A 23,338-nucleotide genomic window follows, 5' to 3' on the forward strand; every position below is an offset into this window, starting at 1 on the left:
ATTTTCAAAATACCTTCCTGTTAAAAAACCACACATAACTTATGATTCATTATCATATACTATATATGCATAAGAAAAAGAAAGTCAAGAAGGTCCCACATCAACACAACAGTGGTTTTTGCCTCTGAGTAGTAGGATGAGAGGTAATTCTTATTTCCTTCTTTTCGTAGATCTGTCTCCTAATTTTTTCCCACAATAAGCACATACTAATTGTATATAAAATGTTGAAAAACAGCCTCCAGGTTCTTAGAGCTTTATTTACAAAAATGGACAAAGTTATGGTATCCCATTTGCCACCATCAACATACTTACATAATATGGTTCTGCCTCCCGTTCAGTTATCTCATCCTGATAGAGGGTGAAGCAAGTTGGAATTCGTCCAAACCACACATCTCGAAGCACATCTTTGTCATCTGTCATTCTTCCAATGGTTAAAGCAGTACATATAGGCTAAATTCTTTTCCAGCCAAAGCCAAACTGAAAATAAAACAGAGTATTAGGTCCTTGCAGGTATAAATGAACCTGCTCCAAAACAAAGAAAGATTATAGGAAAAAAAGAATGCATACAGATTATTCACTTCAAAAAACTCCGTGATGGGCATTCTTTAGAATGAATGCAAAAATCAGTACAACAAATTCTAAATGTGGAGCTATTATTTATTTAAAGAGATCACGGAAGTAACCATTTCAAAATTACATATACAACTAATGAACCACAGCCAAAGTGAAATTATACTTGCATCATTCTCTCAAGCCCCAAAAGTCTACCGCTTTATCTAAAGTGAACTCTTCACCTATAACTTCTCTGTGTCTCAGTTTTCTCATCTGTAAAATGGGAATAACAGCACTGACCACATAAGATAGATATGAAAATTAAATTAATACATGTAGAACACTTAGAACAATGCCTATAACACAGTACTATAAAATGTATTTATCATCATAATTGATAGAACCAACCAGAGCATGTCTCAAAAAATGTTCAAAAGTCAAAGACTTTAAGAACTTAGAATAATCAAAAGCATTATTTAGTGTAAACTGGAATTATGAGAGTAAAGGAAAATAACTAAAAATTATACATTGAACACTGCTAATAACATTCAATAGAGAGTCAATAAACATTTGATCATCTGATATGTCCAGCTCTGTGGCAGGTGCTGAGGGCATACAAGATGATGATGATGATGGTGGTGATAACAACTTTTTTAAAACCTCAGGCATTGCCTAGAAGGTATTAGTTACAAATCTGCTAAACATACCATGCACTTTCATGTCCTTTGCATGGCTTTGCTCATGCCGGTGGTTCCTTACCCTGAAGTAGCCTTCCCCACCTCACCTTCCAACTTACACATCATTCAGGACACTGCTCAAAATAGCCTTTCTTCTATGTATGAATCAGACAGAACCTCTGTTACCTCACTGTGCCTTTACTTTTCCTCTACTACAGCAGGATTTCCAATCTCATATTTTTTCCATCATACCATACTTACTGCCAAACATCCCTTCCAATTCCAAAATGTCCACGGTTATAACTAAATGTTACTTGTGAGAGCTTTCATAATGCAGGAGGGGAAGAAGTTAAATATTAACAGAACCTATAGTGTTCAGGGAAGAATCTTAAAAGATATTGAACTTGAAGAATGGGTAGAATATGGACAGACAAAAAGAAGACAAATATTCCAAGCAAGGCAAAATAGCATCAGCAAAGGCAGGAAGTGGCAGGCGCAGTATGTGTACCAACTTTTAAGGAAACTTTGTGTTGGGAGGAGTAGTAGATAATGAAACAGCTGAGCTGTGACACGTTTTACTATCATACCTGATCCTAGGTAAGTCACTTTACTTCACTAAGTCTAAATTTCCTTACCTGTAAAAGTCGCCAGGTTGTTCTAGAAAAAAAAAAAGTCTATAAAGTATTTGACATGGTAATGGACACAGCATGTGCTGAGAAATAAAAGCAATTATTATTCTTTTAATGTCAAATTTGTAAATATAAAATGTAACTGGATCATGAAGTACACCAAATAGAAAATTGTGGGTTTTCAATTTCATCCAACAAGCCTACAAAGGTTTTATAATAGTGAAACAAAAACAATTATCTGGTAGCAGTGCACAAAAGGGGATCCAAAGCCAGAGAGAGGCTAGCCAGGAAGCAATTTCAGCAACTAAGGCATATAATGAGTGCCTGACCTAGACTGGTAGCAGTGGATTGATGAGAGACAGGAGGGCTTTCCAAGGAAGAATGAATAGAAGTTGGTAAAAAGACTGGCTGAGGGACAAAGAACAAGGACAGAGAAGATTTAAATGCTTACAGCAGGCTATACAGTAAAGTAGTTAAGGGGTTTTGAAATCAGACTGACATGGGTTTCAACCCTGACTTCCACATATAAGCTGTATGTCCTTGGACAACAAACCTGACATCTCTAAACCTCATATCTATAAACTGAAGATAATTCTAATTTCACAGGGTTGTTGGGTATTTAGCACCTAGTAACCAACCACTGGAAAAATGGTAAATGTATTTAATACATGGTTTCCCTGTGCTTCCATGGCCCCTCTGCTTGAATACCCTTTGCCCCTTCTCTTGGCCAACTCTTAATCCTCTTTTAAGAGTCAGCTTAACATTAACTCCTTGGGAAGCTTTCCACTAAGCACACTATAATCTAATTACTTCTGTTATTATATCTTTATTGTTATATGGTATAACAATGAATTGCAGCTGTGTATCTTATCTGTCTCTTGCCCCTCCCCACACTGACCTGTCAGTTCCTTGACAACAGAAACTGAGTCATATATACCTTTGTATCCAGGATGTTAGCATAATCAGCACATAATAGGCTCTGGAATTTTTGTTAAACAACTGGAAAATATATAAATAAATAAAATGTGTAAATCCAAAAGTTGTACTAGCTACTTAAACTTTTCCACCTAAACTCTTTCCTAAATATGTACAATCACATTTCATATTCAGCAAATTTCACTATTTTTCCCTCTCATACATATACTACGATATCAACACCATGCATCCAACTTGAAGGCAATGTTTTGGAAGAATAGAAATCCCAACCCATGATGCAGTCTACTAGAAGTAAGCTTCCTGAGGGCAGGGACTACCTCTTGACTGCTGTATTCTCAGCATCTAATTCATGGCCTGGAAAAGAGGCAGGTGCCCAACCAACAACACTCAGCAAACAGCACAGTGAGTATGATAAAAATATTGGGCTGGTCAAAAAGTTCGTTTGGGTTTTTCCATAACCTGTTACAGAAACCTGAATGAACTTTTTGGCCAACCCAATATAATGCACAATTAACAGTCCCTTTTACACTACAAACCAAGAAAGGCTAACCTATTACCTGAAGCTGTTTTGCTGACAAAATCCCCAACTACTCATAAATTACTTAAAATATCAAATACCTACTAGTAGTAGTAAATTTGTAAACATCTAAAAATATATATGCTGGCTGGTCTCCCTTTAAATTCATGAACACTGACCTCAGACGTGGGCTCTGAGTATTGCCCAGTATTCTCATACTTCCCTAGTCCATTTATTCTTCCACTGTCTTAAATCAACTCCCCCTCCTCAAATTTTCACATCTCCTTCCTCACTCTCTCTCAGCTAATGACCTGGCTTTCTATTTCCTTCTATCTGGTTACTGAGGATCACTGGTTCTGAACAGGGGTTTTAAGGAACAGCCCCACCTCCACCCTGGGGGATAGTTCATAACTCCCTCCAATCTCCAAATGCTGAAGTGCCCCACGGTCCTTGAACCCTGCCTTTGGAGATCTCTCAGAGCTTTAAATATCACTTACACATTAACAATTCCCACATTTACATCTTCAGCCTAGACTTCTGAACTCCAGTTTCATATATACTACTGTATACTGAAATTTCATTTGAAAATTCATTTTTGAAACTGAAAATGATTGCAGATCTTCCTCCCTCCTCTCCCTATTACTCTGTGATCTTCCCCAAATCACTGAGTGGTAACTCCATTCTTTAGCTTCTCAGGCCATAAATCTGGGAGTCATCCATGACCCCTCTTCACACTTGATGGCTCTAGCTTAGATATAAATCTAGAATCTGGCCATTTCTCACCACCTCCACTCTTACCACACTGATCCAAGTCACCTTGACCTTTAACCCAGATAAATGCAATGGCCTACCAACAGAGGTCTCAACGTTTCTGCCCTTGCTGCAGAGAGACAACAAAGTAATCAGAAAAATCCTTTAAAACAGAAGTCAGATCAGTTCACTCCTTGACTCAAAACCCCACCATCTCATTCAAAGTAAAAACTAAAGTCTTACAAGGTGTTAGCAGGCCCTATATGACCCGACCCCACTCTGACCTGCTTATCTACTTCTCTCCGCAACTTGCTCCCCCAGTTCCAGCCAAACTCGCTGATGTGCTCCCGCCTCAGGGACTTTGTGGTTGCTCTGATGGCCCTCTCCACTACATCCACAGGCACCCTTCTTTATCACTATTAGGTCTCTGCTCAAATGTCATCTTTTCTAAGGCCACCACTATAATTTCCCATGCATGCTACCAGCACTCCCCATTCCCCTTCATTACTTATTTTTTCTCCATAGCACTTTTCACTACCTGACACATATTTTAATTAATTTTTAAATTAATGTCTCCCCCCTCAACCCTCAAAGTGAACTTCATGATGGCAGGGGTTTTTATTGTCTTCCTCACTGTTTACTGTTTTGTTTACTTTTTGTTCAGTGCCTGGCACATAAGTAGCACTTAGTATCTGTTAAATTAATAAAGTGAACCTACACTTGAAGCTTGTACCTTATTCTAAAAACTCTTAACCATATAGTACCATTCTGTTCACTTTCCCCAATTTTAATCAGCATACATTTGAGGATCAAAGCACCTACTTAAATCCAATATAAAATTCTAAAAGTTCCCTCCACTGCTATCCTCAGCCCAACATCTTTACTTTCAAATTCAAAATTCAACCAACAACTCCCTTTATGGAAAACACAAAATAAGTCCGTTCAGATCCAAGTACACACAGTCCCAAAGACTGAAATTTATCAAGTAAACTCCGGAAGGCCTTGGAAATTCAGTGCTGTTTGATAGCCTCTGGGTTCTGATTCTTGCTGAAAACATGCTGTGCCTCCCCATCCCTCAGAAAAATCTAGAACCAGTCCACTTTCCCTAGGTTCCCCAAGTTCAGGTGTGACTTGAAAATAATCCAAACTATAAAGTATGTGAAAGTGCTCTGCCAAGGGAAAATGGCTTTGTTGGCACTAAATATTATTATTAAAATGAGACAATGAATGCGTCTGAGAAGATAAATTGGGGAGAAACCCCACCGATTTCGGATAGAATCGAACTTGCTGTAAAAATAACTATGATCTAAATAACTAACTATTCCACGAAAAATGGAGGTCCCGAACTAAACTCTAGAGCCTGCGACGAGACCCAAGCTTCCCACCTTAGTAAGGAACAGACGTATTCCCCGAAAGACCGCGCAGGCTACACCCTCCAGCCGGCAGTAGGGCTCCGAGGTCGGCGCTCGGCCAACGCCACCTCCCCCGGAGGAACCACCCTCACCCGCCACCACCGCCCGGGGGAGCGCTCCTCTCGCCGCACACGCCCCCCTCCTTCTTACCACACCTACCTAGCACTTCCCCAACCCTCTTCCTCCGGGCACTTCCTCACACTGGGGTGACAGACACACACATACCCTACCAGAAGCTCAGGCTTCTCCTCCGCCTTCCTGCACCGGTGAGGACGCTCGGGTCTCGGGCTCTGGCTGGGCGGCGGCGGAGAGCGCCAGACACGCAGTCCCGCAGAGGTGCACCAGACTGGAGTCCCGCTGGCCCGCGCAGCCGCAGAAGGCACCAGCGTGGAGGTCGGAGTCGAACCCTGCTGCACTTCCGCCCTCCCGTATCCAGCGAAGACAGCCTGCAGCGCCGCGGAGCTCTGGAAGCCCACCGCAAGTGCAGTCACCCTCGGCGCCCGGAGATGACGTCACGGGGCCCCACGTGGCCCGCACTCTGCCCTCCCAGTTCGGCCCAACCCCGTGAGGAGGCTGGAGCCGCGCTTGAGCATGCGCGGACAGAGCAGAGAGCGTGAATGTTCGGTCAAACCCCTGGCAAGTTCCCTGCTTCTGCCCTCTTCCGAGAGTCCTGTGCTTTTGGCATAGTCATTGTTGTTTAGTGAGGTTAATATAACAGTTCCGTGAGAGCAGAGAGTTTTACAAATAATGAGTCACTGCGTCACTAGAGCTTCATCGCAGCATCCCTGTCCTGGCTTCACACAGTAAAATTAATAAAACGTTGGTTTTCAAAGTGTTTTCATATCTATTTTCTCATTTGATCTTCTCCACTTTGTCAGAGCCACAGAACGGATTAAGAGCCGCATTTAACAAAAGACTAAAATACTTGAATACTGAAGCCCAGCCATCCCTCCAATTGTAAGTACCTATGTCTTCCTGTTGGTGAAAATGACAAGCAATTAGTCAATTTACTCCTAAAAAGTGTTTGCATTAGGTCTATCCAGAAGTCTTAGCAGGCATTTAGCGTTTTTCTCTTCATTACACATGGCTTTCAACATAATGCTATGCATGCCAAGTGAATACTACTGTGCTGAGACTCGATAGGTTCCTGATAAGTGGGAAGACTAGGAAAATCCTAGTATTAGCCACAGGATCCTTTTTAAAGGAAGAATCTTCTAGGAATTCCCTGGCTGTCCAGTGGTTAGGACTCCACGCTTTCACTGCCTGAGGGCGTGGGTTCAATCCCTGGTCGGGGAACTAAGATCCCACAGGCCCGTGCAGCGCAGCCAAAAAAAAATAAAACAAAACTTATTGGAGGTTGTCTAGCCCAATGATTTTCCAGTGGTGAATCACAACTCATTGGTGAGTCATCAAATCAAGTTAGTGGGTCATGACTAGCAATTTTTAAGTTAAAAAAAATAGAAAATATTGGCATGCTTCACACATACTAAAGGTAAATATTGTTTCCTGAAGTTTTTACTTTAGTATGTACATGGTTTACACTGTGTAGGAATGTGAAATACATTTCTTGATATGGGTAACAGTCAAAAAAAATTGAAAGCCACAGTCCCGTCCACTCCACTTACTTAATGCAGAAATCCTCTCTATAGCGTCCCCAACAGACAAACATTAGCCTCTGTAAAAAAGCTCTTGGGATAGTTGCCCCCACTTCCCAAAGGTAGGCAAAACTAAATGGAATTTACTCTGAAATGTATCGAAAAAATTAGGTGGATGGACGAATGGCTAGAGGGATGGATAGATGGATAAATATGTGATAATGCAAGTACAGTAAAATGTTAATGGTAGAATCTAGGTGGTGAGAACATGGGTGTTCACTGTAAAATTCTTTCAACTTTGCTGTTATGCTTGAAGTTTTTCCTAATAAAATGTTTGGGGAGGGGGCAGAGAAACGATTTATGGAGAACCCTAATGGGTAGAAAGTGATTATATTGAGCTAAAATCCAGCTTCTTGTAACCTTTAAAAATTGACCCTGTTTATTTCCTTCCTCCCCTTGTCCCTCCTCTACCCCACCCCCAACCTACAATAGAAATAGCTAACCCTTGTTCTAATAGACAGCACTTCAGCTATGAAAAGATATGCCTTATAACCCACTCAGGATAAACACTGTCAGTTCTTTCAGCCATTCTTCACATGACATATCTCTCCTCTGGATATGGTCCAGTCGTTGTACTCTTTCCCATCTCATGGTTGTGCTCCTTGAGCAAAAATTTGGAAATAAGAGGAATTCTATATTTGTTCTCCGTCATTTCCATTTGTTAACATTACGTCGTCTCTCTCAATCAGTTACCAAGAGTGACAGATATCCACTCTTCCCTTTAAAATGTTTCTTAAACTCTAAAAAAAGGGGAAAAAATGGTAACAGGTTTCAAAAATTTGGATTTCTGACTTATCCTGGAATCTGACAACCCTGGGACCACATTCCCACATGGCAACCAAGTGCTGGAGTGGAGCTGCAGCCTGCCCCCTTTTAGGCTGGGAATGCCCTCTCCAGTTTCTCACTGTTCCCACACTATCACTTATTTAGACTTTAGATTACCTATCTGGATGCTAAAGGCTTTGGAGCGTAACACTCCTCTATAGCTCTTCTTCTAGTTTCTAAGGCACTGCCTACCTCAGTTCTTTGCACGTAAATATTCATTTTGAACAAAAGACCAAAACAACTAGGCCAGAATGCATTATTCAAATGTGAATAACACACATTTGACTGTGATTGTGATCATATTTATAGTTCTAAGTTTTTACCTTTAGGCAATTCTAAGGACACACACTTGAAAGTTGGGAAAATATCATTATACAGTGTTCTCTCCTGTGAGGTGAGAGAGTATTTGGAGGATTCAAATACTATTTTGAGGCTTTGAAAGCTGAACAGTCATAGACATCCCATTTGTATCTACTTAATTGACATTCTAAAATGAATCCAGGAGCTCGATAGATAGACTCTTTTAGCTTCAGTGACAGCCTTTCATTCACTGTGACAAGTCTTCATTCAGTCATTTAAACATTTCTTGTGTTCACATAATTAGGTACTTGGTAAAGTGAAAATAAGTAACTCTTAAGTAACAACAAAGGAACCTCCCAAATTTCATTACATGAATATATATTTTAAAATCACAATTTGGAGCAGTTTTCTTATGACTACCATGTCAACTATATAATACCATATGTAATTCCAGCACTGCTACAGATAAAATGTGGGTTTTTGTTGAAAATATTGTGTTATAAGACTATGATTCCAGTTACTCAGTACTCTCTACTTGCCTACATAGATTGTATAGGAGTGAATCAAAACAATATGCCAAATATTCTTTGGAAAAAATATATACATTCATAACTTGTATACATTTGTGTTTTAATTTTTGATGCCCCAAATTACTATTATTCTTAAAAAAATCTTTGGATTAGATTATTTGGCTGTTCCCATAGGAATATTTTCTATAAATAGCTCCTATTAAAAACTGGGAAAAATTAGTCAAGCAGCTTTTCAATCTGTTTTCTCAATGTGTGCAGAAGAAAAATAGTCTGGGAAATATAAAACTGAAGGGAAAGTCTTAAAAAAAAATAAAACCCAACTGAACAACCTGATTCTTGAAACAGCAGAATAAATCCTTGCAATAATACGTTGCTGTCACCAGGTGTCACAATCAACCTGACACAAAGCTCAGAGCTCCCCAACCAGCAAGTCCAGTCAGTAGCACCCTCAGTGATGTAATAGACTGTTTCCCAATAGGAAAGTTCAACTTATCTCAAGAGATTTTGTGAAATCCTAAAAAAGTTTTCACAACAAAATTACTTTAATTTGAAAAAAAACAAAAAACAAACACTTTCTAAACCTTGTCAGTACTGACAAAATTTCCTTCAAATCCGTTCCCTTTCCTTCACCTGTGTTTGTTCTTCGATCATAAACTAGTGCAGTATAGCATAGCTGAGGATGTGCTTTTAAATCCCATATGCGACATCTATTATCTGTGTGGCCCCAGAAAAAAAATTATTTAACCAGTACTGGCTACGTAATTCCACAGGGCCAGTGCAAAATGAAAATGAGGGCTCTTTGTTGAGGAAAGGAATTTGAAGATGGCGACAGCAGAGCATTAAATCAAGTGCTGTGCATACGACAGGTCACATGCCCAAGAACCTGACTCTTATGTAACTTCTCCCAGCCTCCATTTCTCCATTTTCCTCACGGTTAAATGAGGATAATGATAGCACCTGCTTCATAGACCCGTGAAGGTGAGGGAGGATGATGCACATGAAACATTTACCACAGTGCTTGGTAAATGGTGAGCCCTCAATAAACAGGAGCTGTTGTTTTTATGTCCTTCATCAGGCTCTGTGCCTCCCTTCCCCTGCACCAACCCATTTTACAATCTTCTGCCAGAGTAATCTTCTTTAGCACAGTTCTAATTATGTCGCTGCCCTGTTTTTTACAAAAGCCAACCCTCACTGCCTACAGAATAAAACCCAAATTTCTTGGACTAACCTAATCCAGTTTTCCAGCTTCATCACCCATCACTTGTCTGGCTCCCTGGTCTCTCTCTGACCTCTGCCTCACATCCTGCGTCTTTGCTGACGCTGTTCCTTCTGCTGGAAATGCCCTCTCCCCGGGACTGTAGGGGAAATACAAGAATAAGAGTCACAGTTCTGCCTTAGAGCTGTTTACAACATAGACTGGGAAACAATATCACACAGAGATTCAGCAAGAACGCAAGACAAGGTGAAAAGAATGGTCAAGGAAAAAAATGTCTTAGAAGTTCAGAAGTAGAAGCCATGACTGAAATGGCACTTTTTAAAGCATTTCATTTCATAGTTTATTAATGGTTACTATGTTATGCACAGACTCTATGTTATATGTATCAAAACACAGAGCTCCATGGATTCTTTTTCAAAAATATAATTCATATCCCTCAGTTATTAAATGCTAAACTTAAAAGCAGGGGCAATATATACTTTTAATTCATTATTTTTAGAGCAGTTTTAGGTTTACAGCAAAATTGAGCAGAAAGTCCGGAGTTCCCATATGCCATCGCCACACACACGCAACTCCTTCCACTATCACATCCTGCAACAGTACGTTTGTTACAATTGATGAACCTACACTGACACATCTTTATCACCTGAAGTCCATATTTACATTATGGTTCACTCTTGATTTAGTCAAAGAGGCTAAACATGAGTTTAGTCAAATGTGTAATGACAGGTATTCACCATTATAGTATCATACAGAGTTGTTTCATTGCCTTAAAAACCCTCTGTGCTCTGTCTATTCATCCCTCCCTCCTCTGAACACTTGGCAACCACTGATCCTCTTATGTCTCCATAGTTTTGAGTTTTTGAGAATGTTGTATAGTTGAAATGATAAAGTATGAGGCCTTTTTAGATTGGTTTCTTTCAGTTAGTCATATGCAATTAAATTTTCTTCATGTCTTTTCAGGGTACAATGTTTTTTAAATAAAATTTTGAATGAAAGTCACATTTAATTATACAGAGTACTAATTTTTTACTTTAAAAAGTAGGTTTAGGACTTCCCTGGTGCCTCAGTGGTTAAGAAACCACCTGCCAATGCAGGGGACATGGGTTTGATCCCTGGTCCAGGAAGATCCCACATGCCGCAGAGCAACTAAGCCCGTGTGCCACTGCTACTACTGAGCCTGCACTCTAGAGCCTGCGAGCCACAACTGCGCCTAGAGCCCATGCTCCACAAGAAGAGAAGCCACCGCAATGAGAAGCCCACGCACTGCACCGAAGAGTAGCCCTGGTTCACTGCAACTAGAGAAAAGCCTGCGGGCAGCAATGAAGACCCAACGCCGCCATAAATAAATAAATAAATAAATAAATAATTTTAAAAAGAAGACCCAAAACATACACATAATTTAAAAAGTAAAAAAAAAAAAATGTATGTTTACCAACAACTCTTGTGTTGGGGACCTTTCTGTGGGATAATTTGCCCACATACATTAAGTATCAGAATTGTCATCTCAGAGGTGGTATGTTCCTAAAGTCTCTCTCAATTTTAGGGACAAGCGGGATGGTTTAAAATACTGATTTTTTTAAAAATTCAGGTATTCAGTTTGCCTAAAAATAAAGTCTGTTGTGGAATAACTGCTGAATTTTTAAAAAGCCCATTGTGTAATCATTACTTTTTTCATTCGCCTCCCAGATCTGATGGCACAGTCAGTCCATACCTTTCTCCTTTATCTTTCTCCTTTAGTGGTATTGCTACCACACACATGCCATGGTTTACTTTTCATGTTTTCCTAAACACTACTACTGACACGCTCTATAGCCATCACTGAGTTCCTAGGATCCATTTATTACCTTGGGCTTTATAGGACTGTCATGATTTAAGAGAATGAGAGAGAAGGGAAAGGTATAGGTATTTCAGGAAAGGAAAAAAGAATGATCAAAAGCAGGGATGAAACAGTCACGTTCACGCCTGGATGCTGTGAGTATATTTTATTCTGCAAATGTAAGGTACTCTAGGTCAGGAGGTTAGACAATTCATCATACACACTACTTATCTAGTTAGTTAACATTTACAGAGCATACTATGTGCTGGGCATGATTCTATAACACTTTTCTAATATTCTAACCTCATACAATTTGGGAGGTCCTCTTTGGAAAGCACACATACAAAGAAATACAAAATTAGGTGGCCTTAGAAAGGACCCATGTAAGTGAAGAGACCTGAAAATTAAGCTTCACAGTAAACTCACCTGCATTTCCCATGACTGAGAGACTGAAGTGAAGAAGTAAGCTTCAGGCAGCCCAATTCTTCACCTCTCACAGGTATCCAAGACTGCTTCTTGTCCCATGGTCTCCATTTCTCCCTAGAAGAGCTCGGTTATATTGCCATTAGAGCAAAGAGCAAAATTAAACAAGAAGCTTTCATGTTCTGCTTGCCACACATTTCTAGCCACCATTTATGCACTGATTTTATTCACTGCCTTATTCTAGGCAGATTTTCTAACATTCTTTTCATCTTTGCATCAAACTATAACATGAAATTTCTGTATTCCAGAAAGACGGATATGAATAAAGTATCCTTTTTTGCCCCCTCTCCACACTTTCCCAGCAATTTATAAAATGATTAGTGTTCTCGCAGAACAGTGTGTTCATTCACTTAATAGGCTTTTATGTGCCAGGCTGTACCAGGTACTCAGGATACTAAGATGCATCAGAAATTAATTTCTTCCCTCAGGGAACTCACATTCCAGTTTGGCAGAGAACAGATAAGTAAACAAATGATTGCAATAGTCCCTAACTGGCTGTAATAGGACTATGTACAACTGTTATGGGAACCTAGCTTTGAGAATCAGTAGAAACGTATAAAATAAATCTTAGAGGATAAATAGATACAACATGTGGACAAGGAAAGAAAGGGCTTTTAAGCCAGGGGCTCTTAACCAAGGGGTCCACGGTTCAAATTACGGAGCCTGAAGAATTTGGATGAGAAAATGAGTACGTCTTTATTTTCACTAACCTCCAGTTTGAAATTTAGCATTTTTTTCCATTATAAATATAGGGCACAAACTGGAGTAGTATTAGCAATACTTGTAACTTGTCACCAGTAGAAACATAGATATATTCAACATAGATATATTCATATTGCAGTTGACTCAGATTCTTGAAACATTATTTTACACATATTGCTACTTTGAAATTACAGTAGGAATTTGACTCACTGCGAGACCTTATTATTTATTGCATACTACATAACACAAATTTTTTTTCCTAACATTCTGATAATTGTATAGGAATATACAATTATCTCTTTGTAGTAATACGTATGTCTATGTAATAATATGTATGTTTATGCATTTAAATATATTATTCTGAGAAGGGCTCCACAGACTTCACCAGACTAAGAGATTCATTGTGAAAAAAGAATAAAAGTAAGGTTAAGAATCGCTGTTCCAGGCAAAGGGAACAGAAGACACAGCAAGTTTGGGACTTCCCTGGTGGTGCAGTGGTTAAGAATCTGCCTGCCAATGCAGGGGACACGGGTTTGATCCCTGGTCCAGGAAGATCCCACATGCCGCAGAGCACCTAAGCCCATGCACCGCAACTACTGAGCCTGCGCTCTAGAGCCCGCGGGCCACAACTACTGAGCCCACGTGCCACAACTACTGAAGCCTGCGCGCCTAGAGCCTGGACTCCGCAACAAGAGAAGCCACCGCAATGAGAAGCCCGCGTGCCACAACAAAGAATAGCCCCCGCTCATCGCAACTAGAGAAAGCCCGCACGCAGCAACAAAGACCCAACACAGCCAAAAAAAAAAAAAAGACACAGCAAGTTTAAAGATAAGAACTTGTTCAAGAATTCAGTCACCAGTGCTGCCTTTTCTTTCTCTTGACTCTGAATTCTTCCCACTCCTCTTTCTGCCACTCCCCTAGTTTGGGACACCTGTCCATTTGGCCCTCTTCTAATCTATGTTCCACACTTCCCACTGTTGGGAATCCATATTCCCAAAGCTGATATTGTGTCACTGCTATCCTGGTTGAAGGGGATCAGGAGAGCCCAGCCTGCTTGGCCTTGGTATTGCCTCTGCAGGCAGAGGCAAGATCAAGGAGCCCTTGGGATCCCTCGGACAGATCTGGAAACCCCTGGCCTAAAAGAGCAAGTGTGGCTTTCAACACCCTCCATGGGGCATTAATACCTCTCCATCCTTATCTTCTATCATATTCCCTGAGCTCTGTCCTCCAGCCTCACAGAAACACTTTTCACTTTTCATAAAGATCCTGCCCTCTATCACCTCCGGGGGTATACAAGCTATTTTTTCTGCTCGGGACTCTACTTCTCACCACTCCTTTTTCCTGGTTAACACCTACTTATCTGTTAGGTGTTAGTTTAGAGGTCTCTGCCTCTGGGAAGTCCTTCTACTCCCCACGAGAATGGCCCAAATATCTCTCCTATGTGTTGCCTTAACAGCCTGTATTTACCTTTTTTTTTTTCTACTTTATGTGGCATAAATATTTTGTTACACAAGGTACAAAAATACTTTCACGTTTTGGTTGGTTTCAAAGTTTGAAAAGAATGACGGGCCACAGTAGGGGTGGGGTGCGATGTGGAGAGGTACGCAAAACGGGCAGAGAAAGGATTTTTTTTTTGTGTGTGTGGCTGCTTTGGGTCTTCGTTGCTGCTCATGGGCTTTCTCTGGTTGCAGCAAGTGGGGGCTACTTTTCGTTGCAGTGCGCGGGCTTCCTATCGCAGTGGCTTCTTTTGTTGCCGAGGCAGGGCTTTAGGCGGGGACTTCAGTAGTTGCAACACGCAGGCTTCAGTAGTTGTGGCACATGGGCTTCGTTGCTCTGCGGCATGTGGGATCTTCCTGGACCAGGGATCAAACCCATGTCCCCTGCATTGGCAGGGGGATTCTTAACCACTGGACCACCAGGGAGGTCCCGAGAAAGGATTTTATTAACGACTGTTGGCCCATCTGAGGAGGAGGAAGCAGAGGACCCCGATTTGAAGTGACCAGGAAAATGCTCTGTCTTGGCTGGGTGGTCCTTCCTGTTGGGCGGAACTGGCTGCAGGGCTTGGTGCTCACTGAAGCAGGGTGGGTGCAGGGAGGGGTGTGGACAGAGGGGCTGGGAATGATGAACCATTCATGGTCAGGACCTGTTGCTATGGTGACACAATGTGAGAACAAATGGTACACTCACATATACACAGGTTTAAGTGTCTTAATCCATTCCAGAAAACATGCAAAATTAAACATGTCATTTCTTTGAGATGGAGCTATGGAAGCACATTTGGACTGGAGGTCAGGCCTCGCTCAGTCCCAGGGAGGCCTCTGAGCTGGGTCTGGGTGTCCCAGAGAGAAGGCCCCTGAATCCTGCCGTAAGCACCTTGAAGAAGGGTTTGGGGGCAGGACAGGGCTGAGGAAGAGGAGAGAAAGGAAACAGGGAACAGTGCACTGAGTCACGCTTAAAATTCTCAGGCTTTGGAGGGAAGCAGCAGCTCTGCACAGGCTGCCTGGGGGCAGTGGAAGCTCAGGACGGCTTCCTCCTCAGTGGGGCGGGGGCCTCGAGCTGTGGTGACAAGACCGAAGAACTAACAGAACTGACAAGACTTCCAACCTTGCTGGGTGGTATCAGAGGAAGGGTACCAGCGCACCTCTGGACATCAGTTTCTTCATCCTGAAAATGGGAAAGCGCCACCTGACCTGCATCCTCTGAGCATGTAGGGCAGCGGCGGCAGCGGTAGTGGCAGCGGGGTAGGTGAGCGCAGCAGGTGAGGTGGCTGGGGTCAGCTCTGTGGTGTACAGAGGGCAGGGGGCCCAGGACCCTGGGTATGCGGGGATCAGAGGGGCCCCCATCAGCTCTGAGTGTGCTCCTAGGGAGGGGTGAGCGTTGGTGGGATTTGGCGTAGCCGTCAGCTTGTTCTTGGACGTCTTGGTGTTGGCTTTGGCACACTAGCCTCAGGGTCTGCGGGGTCTCAGGATCGAAGCGAATACCGTTTAACGCCTTCTGGGCGGCTTCTGCTCCTGCCCGGTCGTCAAAGATCGTAAAACCAGCAGGCTGCCTCGATGTGAGCTTGATCGGGGACGCTTCATACCCCTTGCACGGCCTGAAGAGCAGGTAGAGTTCTTTGGGTTGAATGTCCACAGGGAGGCCACTGGCGACCAGGGTCCGGAGCGCCTCCTCCGTGCGAGCCGTGCGGGCACTGGGCGCGCAGTCCGGCATCAGGTTACTCGCGGTGCTGGGGGTGGGGTGTGGTGGCGGTGACAGGGGCAGCCAGCGGGTCCGGCTGGAGTCGCATCAGGCTTCGCGGGCGCGGGAGACGGGGAGGGGGTGCGGCGGACGTGGCGCTGGGAACCCCGGCCGAGCCGTGGTGGCCGCCGCCTCCGCCTTTTCCCTGCGACCGGCGAGTCTTGCCTTCCTTTTATCACGGAATGGTAATAGACCTTTTACTGGTCTGCGCTCTTCTCTCTGGTCGGCACTGACCCTTTACCCACTGTTTAATTCCCCACATAGGGCCTGACAGTAGTGGGCGTTGGGCGGCTACTTACTGGTTAGACGGATAAATGAATGAAGCCAGAATTGTCACCTAGGGCTATAGTAGAAAAAGCCTTGGAAACCGAGGTAAGTGGTTTGAACTATATCCCCTAGGCCAGGATTTTCCAAACTGTACCTTATGACCTATTAGTGGATTGTGAGATCAATTTAGTGGTTTGCAATAACTTTTTATGTGAAATAGAATTTTATAGAACAGAAGAATAGAATAGAATAGATCCGAGTGCATCACAAGAAGCAAGGGTAGGTTTGTTTCATAAAACTTTTACTTCAGTTATACATATCATGCATATATATGCACATCCTGAACTAGTATGTGTGCCTTGAGTTGTGATTATTTCTTCCAATAGATTAAGTCAAGAAGATTCTAAAGCTCCTGCTGTAACCACAGGGGAGCCGTTGGGAAGGGTTTCAATTAAGGATGTGATACGATCAGATCTGTGGTTTGGGAAACTTCCTCAGACCATGGCATGAAGGGTATTTTGACCAGCGATGGTGGCAATGGGAGCATCTGAAAAGCTACTAGAGTCAACTGAGAAATGACAAGAAAGATAATGGCGTGGGATGGAAAGGAAGGGGTGGGAAGGAGAAATAGTGACTGACTGGAAGACGGTGCTTTTGAGGGGGTTGAGGTTTAAGATCTAGTACTATGGGCTTGATCTGGAATGCCGTAATTCAGGTAATGGAAACATCACAGCCAATGTCAATTCAGTAGGAGGAAAATCAATTATACTAACTTTTGAATTGAATTGGCTGATCCATTTGGTCAGAATAATTAGCCCACGTTGATATGAATTGCTCTGGATGCTAAATATAGTAGTGACTAATGGGCTAGATTGTCCCAAGTATAAATTACCCATAACTAGTGTTTGAATCTAGTTGCTTAAACATTTAAGCTACTTTTATTATGCTATCACTACAGTGTATGAAATTATCTATGTTTTTGAGTGGGGAAATCAACCTACATAGCCCATTGCTTATGAATTATCTATAGTTTACTCACCTACCTCAAATTCTTTTCTGGAACAAGACAAATATGAGGAAAAAAAATCCAGTAATATGTAATTCATATAATTTAATAAGCATGGCATATGAGAATAAATATTATTTTTGTTTCTCTATATACTAATTATGTCTTCTCTCGCAAAGTCCTCATTCATCTGGAAGAATTATATAATGTTCTCAATTTACTACGGATGGGTAATGCTTAACCTGGGTGGTATGTGGATCACCATATCTTAGTTGTAGGACGGGACTGCCTCCAAACAATCTGAATGTAAATCGGGTATGGGTGTTGTCCTGAATAGTTATTTAGGAGCAGAGGAGTAATGGTGGACGAAGGTGCAGCCAAGGAATGAGACAAAATAAAATGTATTAGTTTTATGCATTAGATGAGTAAGCGAATGATAAAATAATGATTAAAGGCTCACATTAGAGCAACAACTTTTAAATTTTGACCCTTACCATTTAATATTTAGTCTTACGTGTTAAACTGGATGTTAAATTCCTAAAGGATGTTGTGGGCCCCGCATAGCACTTAGCAGTGCCCTGAGCCATGCTTACTGACTGAATGATATATTTATTAAAAATTACAATGTTGCCCATCAACAGACAATTGGCTTGAGGAGATGTGATATATAATGGAATATTACTCAGCCATGAAAAGAATGAAATATTGCCATTTGCAGCAACATGGATAGACTTAGAGAATATTATGCTTACTGAAATAAGTCAGAGAAAGATAAATACTCTATGATATCACTTATATGTGGAATCTAAAGAATAACACAAATGAATCTATAAACAGAACAGAAACAGATTCACAGACATAGAAAACAAATTTATGGTTACCAAAGTGGGGGAGGAGAGACAAATTAGGAGTATGGAATTAACAGATAAAAACTACTATACATAAAACAGATAAGCAACAAGGATTTACTGTATAACATAGGGATTTATGCCCAATATCTTGAAATAACCTATAATGGAATATAATCTGCAAAAAAAAAAAATCTGAATCACTATACTGTACACCTGAAACTGATATGATATTGTAAATCAACTATACTTCAATAAAAATAAATAAAATATTTTCAAACTCTTAAAAAAAATTCCAGTGTTAATTTCCAATTACCACTAAATTCTTTTTATAGCTAAAATGAATTACTTGAATTAAAGCCATCTGCTTAAAGGTACAACTATAAATTTAGGTGACTTTTAAAAAAAACATAATGAAATATAAATTATGTTGTTCCTCAAAGTTGAAACTCCAGAAGGCTACACACTTGTTGAACAATAATGTAATTACTCAAAATGAAACAGGAGGGAAGGAGGCAGGGCACAGCCTTTGAAAGAATGACATAGCCTGAGGACATGACATAAACTGATTAGAACCAAATAGGTCCAAAATGGTGGACAAGTCGACTTCCACTAGACCTTGAGCCTCAGTATACGCCCACATCAGCAAGCTGAATGACACACCCACAGGCGCCATGACAGTTCCATAAGGATCAAAAAGTGGGCAGTGGCCCAATTCCTAGAAATCCCCTCCCCTTCCTAAAATAGCTGGAGTACTCCTCCCACTCTTTAGCCTATGAAATTTATATATCTTTATATCTTATTTATATATCTTTATATCTCTCCACTCCTATAAAAACTGAAAATGCAATACCCTGGGGCCTTTCTCACCTTCTGAGATGGCCCACACTCTGTCTGTGGAGTGTGTTTCTCTCTAAATAAATTCACTTCTTACCTAACACTTTGTCTCTCACTGAATTCTTTCTGCAATGAAACATCAAGAACCTGACCTTCGTTAAGTCCTGAAACCAGGTGTGTGATCTCAGTTGGAAGACTGTGGGTTTTGGCTCGGGTTCGAGTCCCAGCTGTGTGGGTTCAAGTCCCAATCTGAGGTGCATTGTTTCAAAAGCATCAGCAAACTCTTTTGCAATTGCCTTTACTAAAGCCAAGTTAAGAAACATACAAGAAAAACAATTCAGTTTATAAATATGGCTAATTTCTGTTACCTCTCCCACTGGAAAAAAATACATATTTGGATTGTTCATTTTATTCATCATATTTGGCTTTAGATAACTCTTGGTTGTGTGTGTGTGGTTTTTTTGTGTGTGTGGTACGTGGGCCTCTCACTGCTGTGGCCTCTCCCATTGCGGAGCACAGGCTCCGGACACGCAGGCTCAGCGGCCATGGCTCACGGGCCCAGCCACTCCGCGGCATGTGGAATCTTCCCGGATCGGGGCACAAACCCGCGTCCCCTGCATCGTCAGGCGGACTCTCAACCACTGCGCCACCAGGGAAGCCCTCTTGGTTGTGTTTTTAAAAAATGTCCTTGAAGAATAAATTTGTAGCCATTAAATGTACTGAAATAAACATGACATAGGATCATTGTAATATACTAAATCTCCATATTGAGAAATTTTTAAAATTGTATTGAAGTATAGTTGATTTACAGTATTTGTCAATTTCTGCTGTACAGCAAAGTGACTCAGTTTTATATATATATATATATATATATATATATATATATATATATATATATTCTTTTCCATCATGGTTTATCACAGGATATTGAATATGGTTCCCTGGGCTATACAGTAGGACCATGTTGTTTATCCATCCTATATATAATAGTTTGCATCTGTTAATCCCAAACTCCCAATCCTTCCCTCCCCTCCCCTCCCTTCCCCTTGGCAACCACAAGTTTGTTCTCTATGTCTTTGAGTCTGTTTCTGTTTCATAGATAGGTTCACTTGTGTTGTATTTTAGATTCCAAATATAAGTAATATTATATAGTATTTGTCTTTCTCTTTCTGACTTACTTTGCTTAGTATTATAATCTCTAGGTCCATCCATGTTGCTGCAAATGGCATTATTTCATTCTTTTTCATGGCTGAGTAATATTCCACTGTATATGTATATATCATACCTTCTTTATCCATTCATCTGTCAATGGACTTTTTTTTAAAACATCTTTATTGGAGTATAATTGCTTTACAGTGGTGTGTTAGTTTCTGCTGTATGACAAAATGAATCAGCTATAGATATACATACATCCCCATATCTCCTCCCTCTTGCATCTCCCTCCCACCCTCCCTATCCCACCCCTCTAGGTGGACACAAAGCACGGAGCTGATCTCCGTGTGCTATGCAGCTGCTCCCCACTAGCTATCTATTTTACATTTGGTACTGTATATATGTCCATGCCACTCTCTCACTTCGTCCCAGCTTACCTTTCCCCCTCCCCGTGTCCTCAACTCCATTCTCTATGTCTGCGTCTTTATTCCTGTCCTGCCCCTAGGTTCTTCAGAACCATTATTATTATTTTTATTTTTATTTTTAGATTCCATATATATGTGTTAGCATATGGTATTTGTTTTTCTCTTGCTGACTTACTTCAATCTATATGACAGTCTCTAGGTCCATCTACCTCACTACAAATAACTCAATTTCGTTTATTTTTATGGCTGAGTAATATTCCATTGTATATATGTGCCACGTCATCTTTATCCATTCATCTGTCGATGGACACTTAGGTTGCTTCCATGTCTTGGCTATTGTAAATAGTGCTGCTGTGAACATAGGGGTGCATGTATGTTTTCGAATTATAGTTTTGTCTGGGTATATACCCAGGAGTGGAATTGCTGGATCATATGGCAACTGTATTTTTAGTTTTTTGAGGCACATCCATACTGTTTTCCACAGTGGCTGTACCTATTTACATTCCCACCAACAGTGTAAGAGGGTTCCCTTTTCTCCACACACTCTCCAGCATTTATTATTTGTAGATTTTTTAATGACGGCCGTTCTGACTGGTGTGAGGTGATACCTCATTGTAGTTTTAATTTGCATTTCTCTAATAATTAGCAATGATGAGCATCTTTTCATGTGCATAATTGGCCATCTGTATGTCTTTTTTGGAGAAATAGCTATTTAGGTCTTCTGCCCATTTTTCAATTAGGTTGTTTTATTCTTATTGAATTGTACGTGCTGTTTGTATATTTTGGAAATTAAGCCCTTATAGGTCTCATCATTGGCAAATATTTTCTCCCAGTCCGTAGGTTGTCTTTTCATTTTGTTTTTGGTTGCCTTTGCTGTGCAAAAGCTTATAAGCTTGATTAGGTCCCATTTGTTTATTTTGTTTTTTATTTCTATTGCCTTGGGAGACTGACCTAAGAAAACATTTGTATGATTTATGTCAGAGAATGTTTTGCCTATGTTCTCTTCTAGGAGTTTTATGGTGTCTTGTCTTATATTTAAGTCTTTAAGCCATTATGAGTTTATTTTTGTGTATGGTGTGAGGGTGTGTTCTAACTTCATTGATTTACATGTGGCTGTCCAACTTTCCCAACACAACTTGCTGAAGAGACTGTCTTTTCTCCATTGTATATTCTTGCTTCCTTTGTCAAAGATTAGTTGTCCATAGGTGTGTTGGTTTACTTCTGGGCACTCTATTCTGTTCCATTGATCTGTATGTCTGTTTTTGTGCCACATATTGAGAAATCTTAAACCGTGTATACAGGCTGAAACTGTATAGTGAGGATTGTCTATAATTAACCCATGGACCACTCTCTTTAGGCATTCTTTCTTTTAAAAAATTTATCTATTTATTTATTTTTGGCCGCTTTGGGTGTTCGTTGCTGCACGCGGGCCCTCTCTAGTTGCAGCGAGCGGGGGCTACTCCTTGTTGCAGTGTGCAGGCCTCCCGTTGCAGTGGCTTCTCTTGTTGCAGAGCACGGGCTCTAGGAGCACAGGCTTCAGTAGTTGTGGCATGCGGGCTCAGCATTTGTGGCTCGCAGCTCTAGAGCACAGGCTCGGTAGCTGTGGCGCACGGACCTCGTTGCTCCGCGGCATGTGGGATCCTCCTGGACCAGGGCCCGAACCTGTGTCCCCTGCATTGGCAGGCGGACTCCCAACCACTGCACCACCAGGGAAGCCCTCTCTAGGCATTAAGTTTGCTCAAGCATTAATACTAATAATACACCAATAAAGGGGAGAATTTTTACTGTGCATCTCCTAGGACCCAAAGTTGGTTAATGACAACTATGTTTGTAATATTAGCATCACCAGATGCCACAGCAGTTTGATTAAATGTAGATAGGAGAACAACTATGTTTTGTGACTATAAGCAAACATCTAGGTACACTTCAACATGTCTCCTAAGTACAAGAATAATCTCCTATGTAACCACAGTATAATTACTACACTCAGAAAATCCAGCATTGATACAATACCATCATCTAACATAAATCCATATTCAAATATCCCCAACTGTCCATAGGCCACATGTTTTGAATCCAAAATTGAGAATCCCTCCCAGAAAGAAGTTCTCTACCACTAGGATTATATCTTTCACCTTCTTATCTGCCATATTCCTTGCACCACAAAAAGAAAACTCTTGGTTTGCTCTCATCTCTGCTGAATTTCAGGTCAGCTATTCTTTGTGGAATGTTTCCAAGCCAGCTATCGATTTGTATCTATTTTTGAGACGTTTAATATGTATTTGGGTAATTCCTGGGTTAAAGTCCACTTCTCCCACAAGACTGTTTCACAAGGATAGTGAGTGTTTCCTCCAGCCCCAAATGTATTTCCAGGTGCAAGTCCTTGGTGCACAGTAGGTTTTCAAGAAATATTTTTGGAATGAATGAATATATAAAGTGTTTAAGTTGGCAGAATGCCTGTATTGTCTTTATATCTCTCTGCATCCCATAGAGTGGGCCCTCAATGGGAGTTTAACAGACCTTTGTAAAGTGAAAATATTCAGCACCATAGCTGGAAGTATGT

The 23,338-nt window shown here is 41.1% G+C and overlaps 1 protein-coding gene and 1 pseudogene across 5 annotated transcripts in view; both read right to left on the reverse strand.

Moving 5' to 3' along the window:
* ATG5 (autophagy related 5) overlaps positions 1-5,963 on the reverse strand; it is a 119,510-nt gene extending 113,547 nt beyond the window's left edge. The window contains exons 1-2 of one of the 4 annotated variants that reach the window (XM_082668885.1): positions 5,704-5,963; positions 313-477 (exon numbers count right to left, since the gene is read on the reverse strand). In XM_082668885.1, coding sequence (XP_082525011.1) covers positions 313-420 — 108 coding nt within the window. In that variant the 5' untranslated portion in view covers positions 421-477; positions 5,704-5,963. Of the gene's footprint in view, positions 1-312; positions 478-5,446; positions 5,547-5,698 lie in introns of those variants that run through there. The other 3 variants (XM_082668886.1, XM_082668887.1, XM_082668888.1) reach the window with 3 other exon arrangements.
* Positions 5,964-15,621: 9,658 nt separating this feature from the next.
* Positions 15,622-16,213, reverse strand: LOC309831480 (RNA-binding protein with multiple splicing 2-like; annotated as a pseudogene). Its single transcript has one exon. The product of its transcript is annotated as an RNA-binding protein with multiple splicing 2-like (transcript).
* Between the last annotated feature and the right edge of the window lie 7,125 nt (positions 16,214-23,338).

Source organism: Grampus griseus, assembly GCF_964374135.1.
Source record: "Grampus griseus genome assembly, chromosome: 13".
Taxonomy (NCBI): domain Eukaryota; kingdom Metazoa; phylum Chordata; class Mammalia; order Artiodactyla; family Delphinidae; genus Grampus; species Grampus griseus.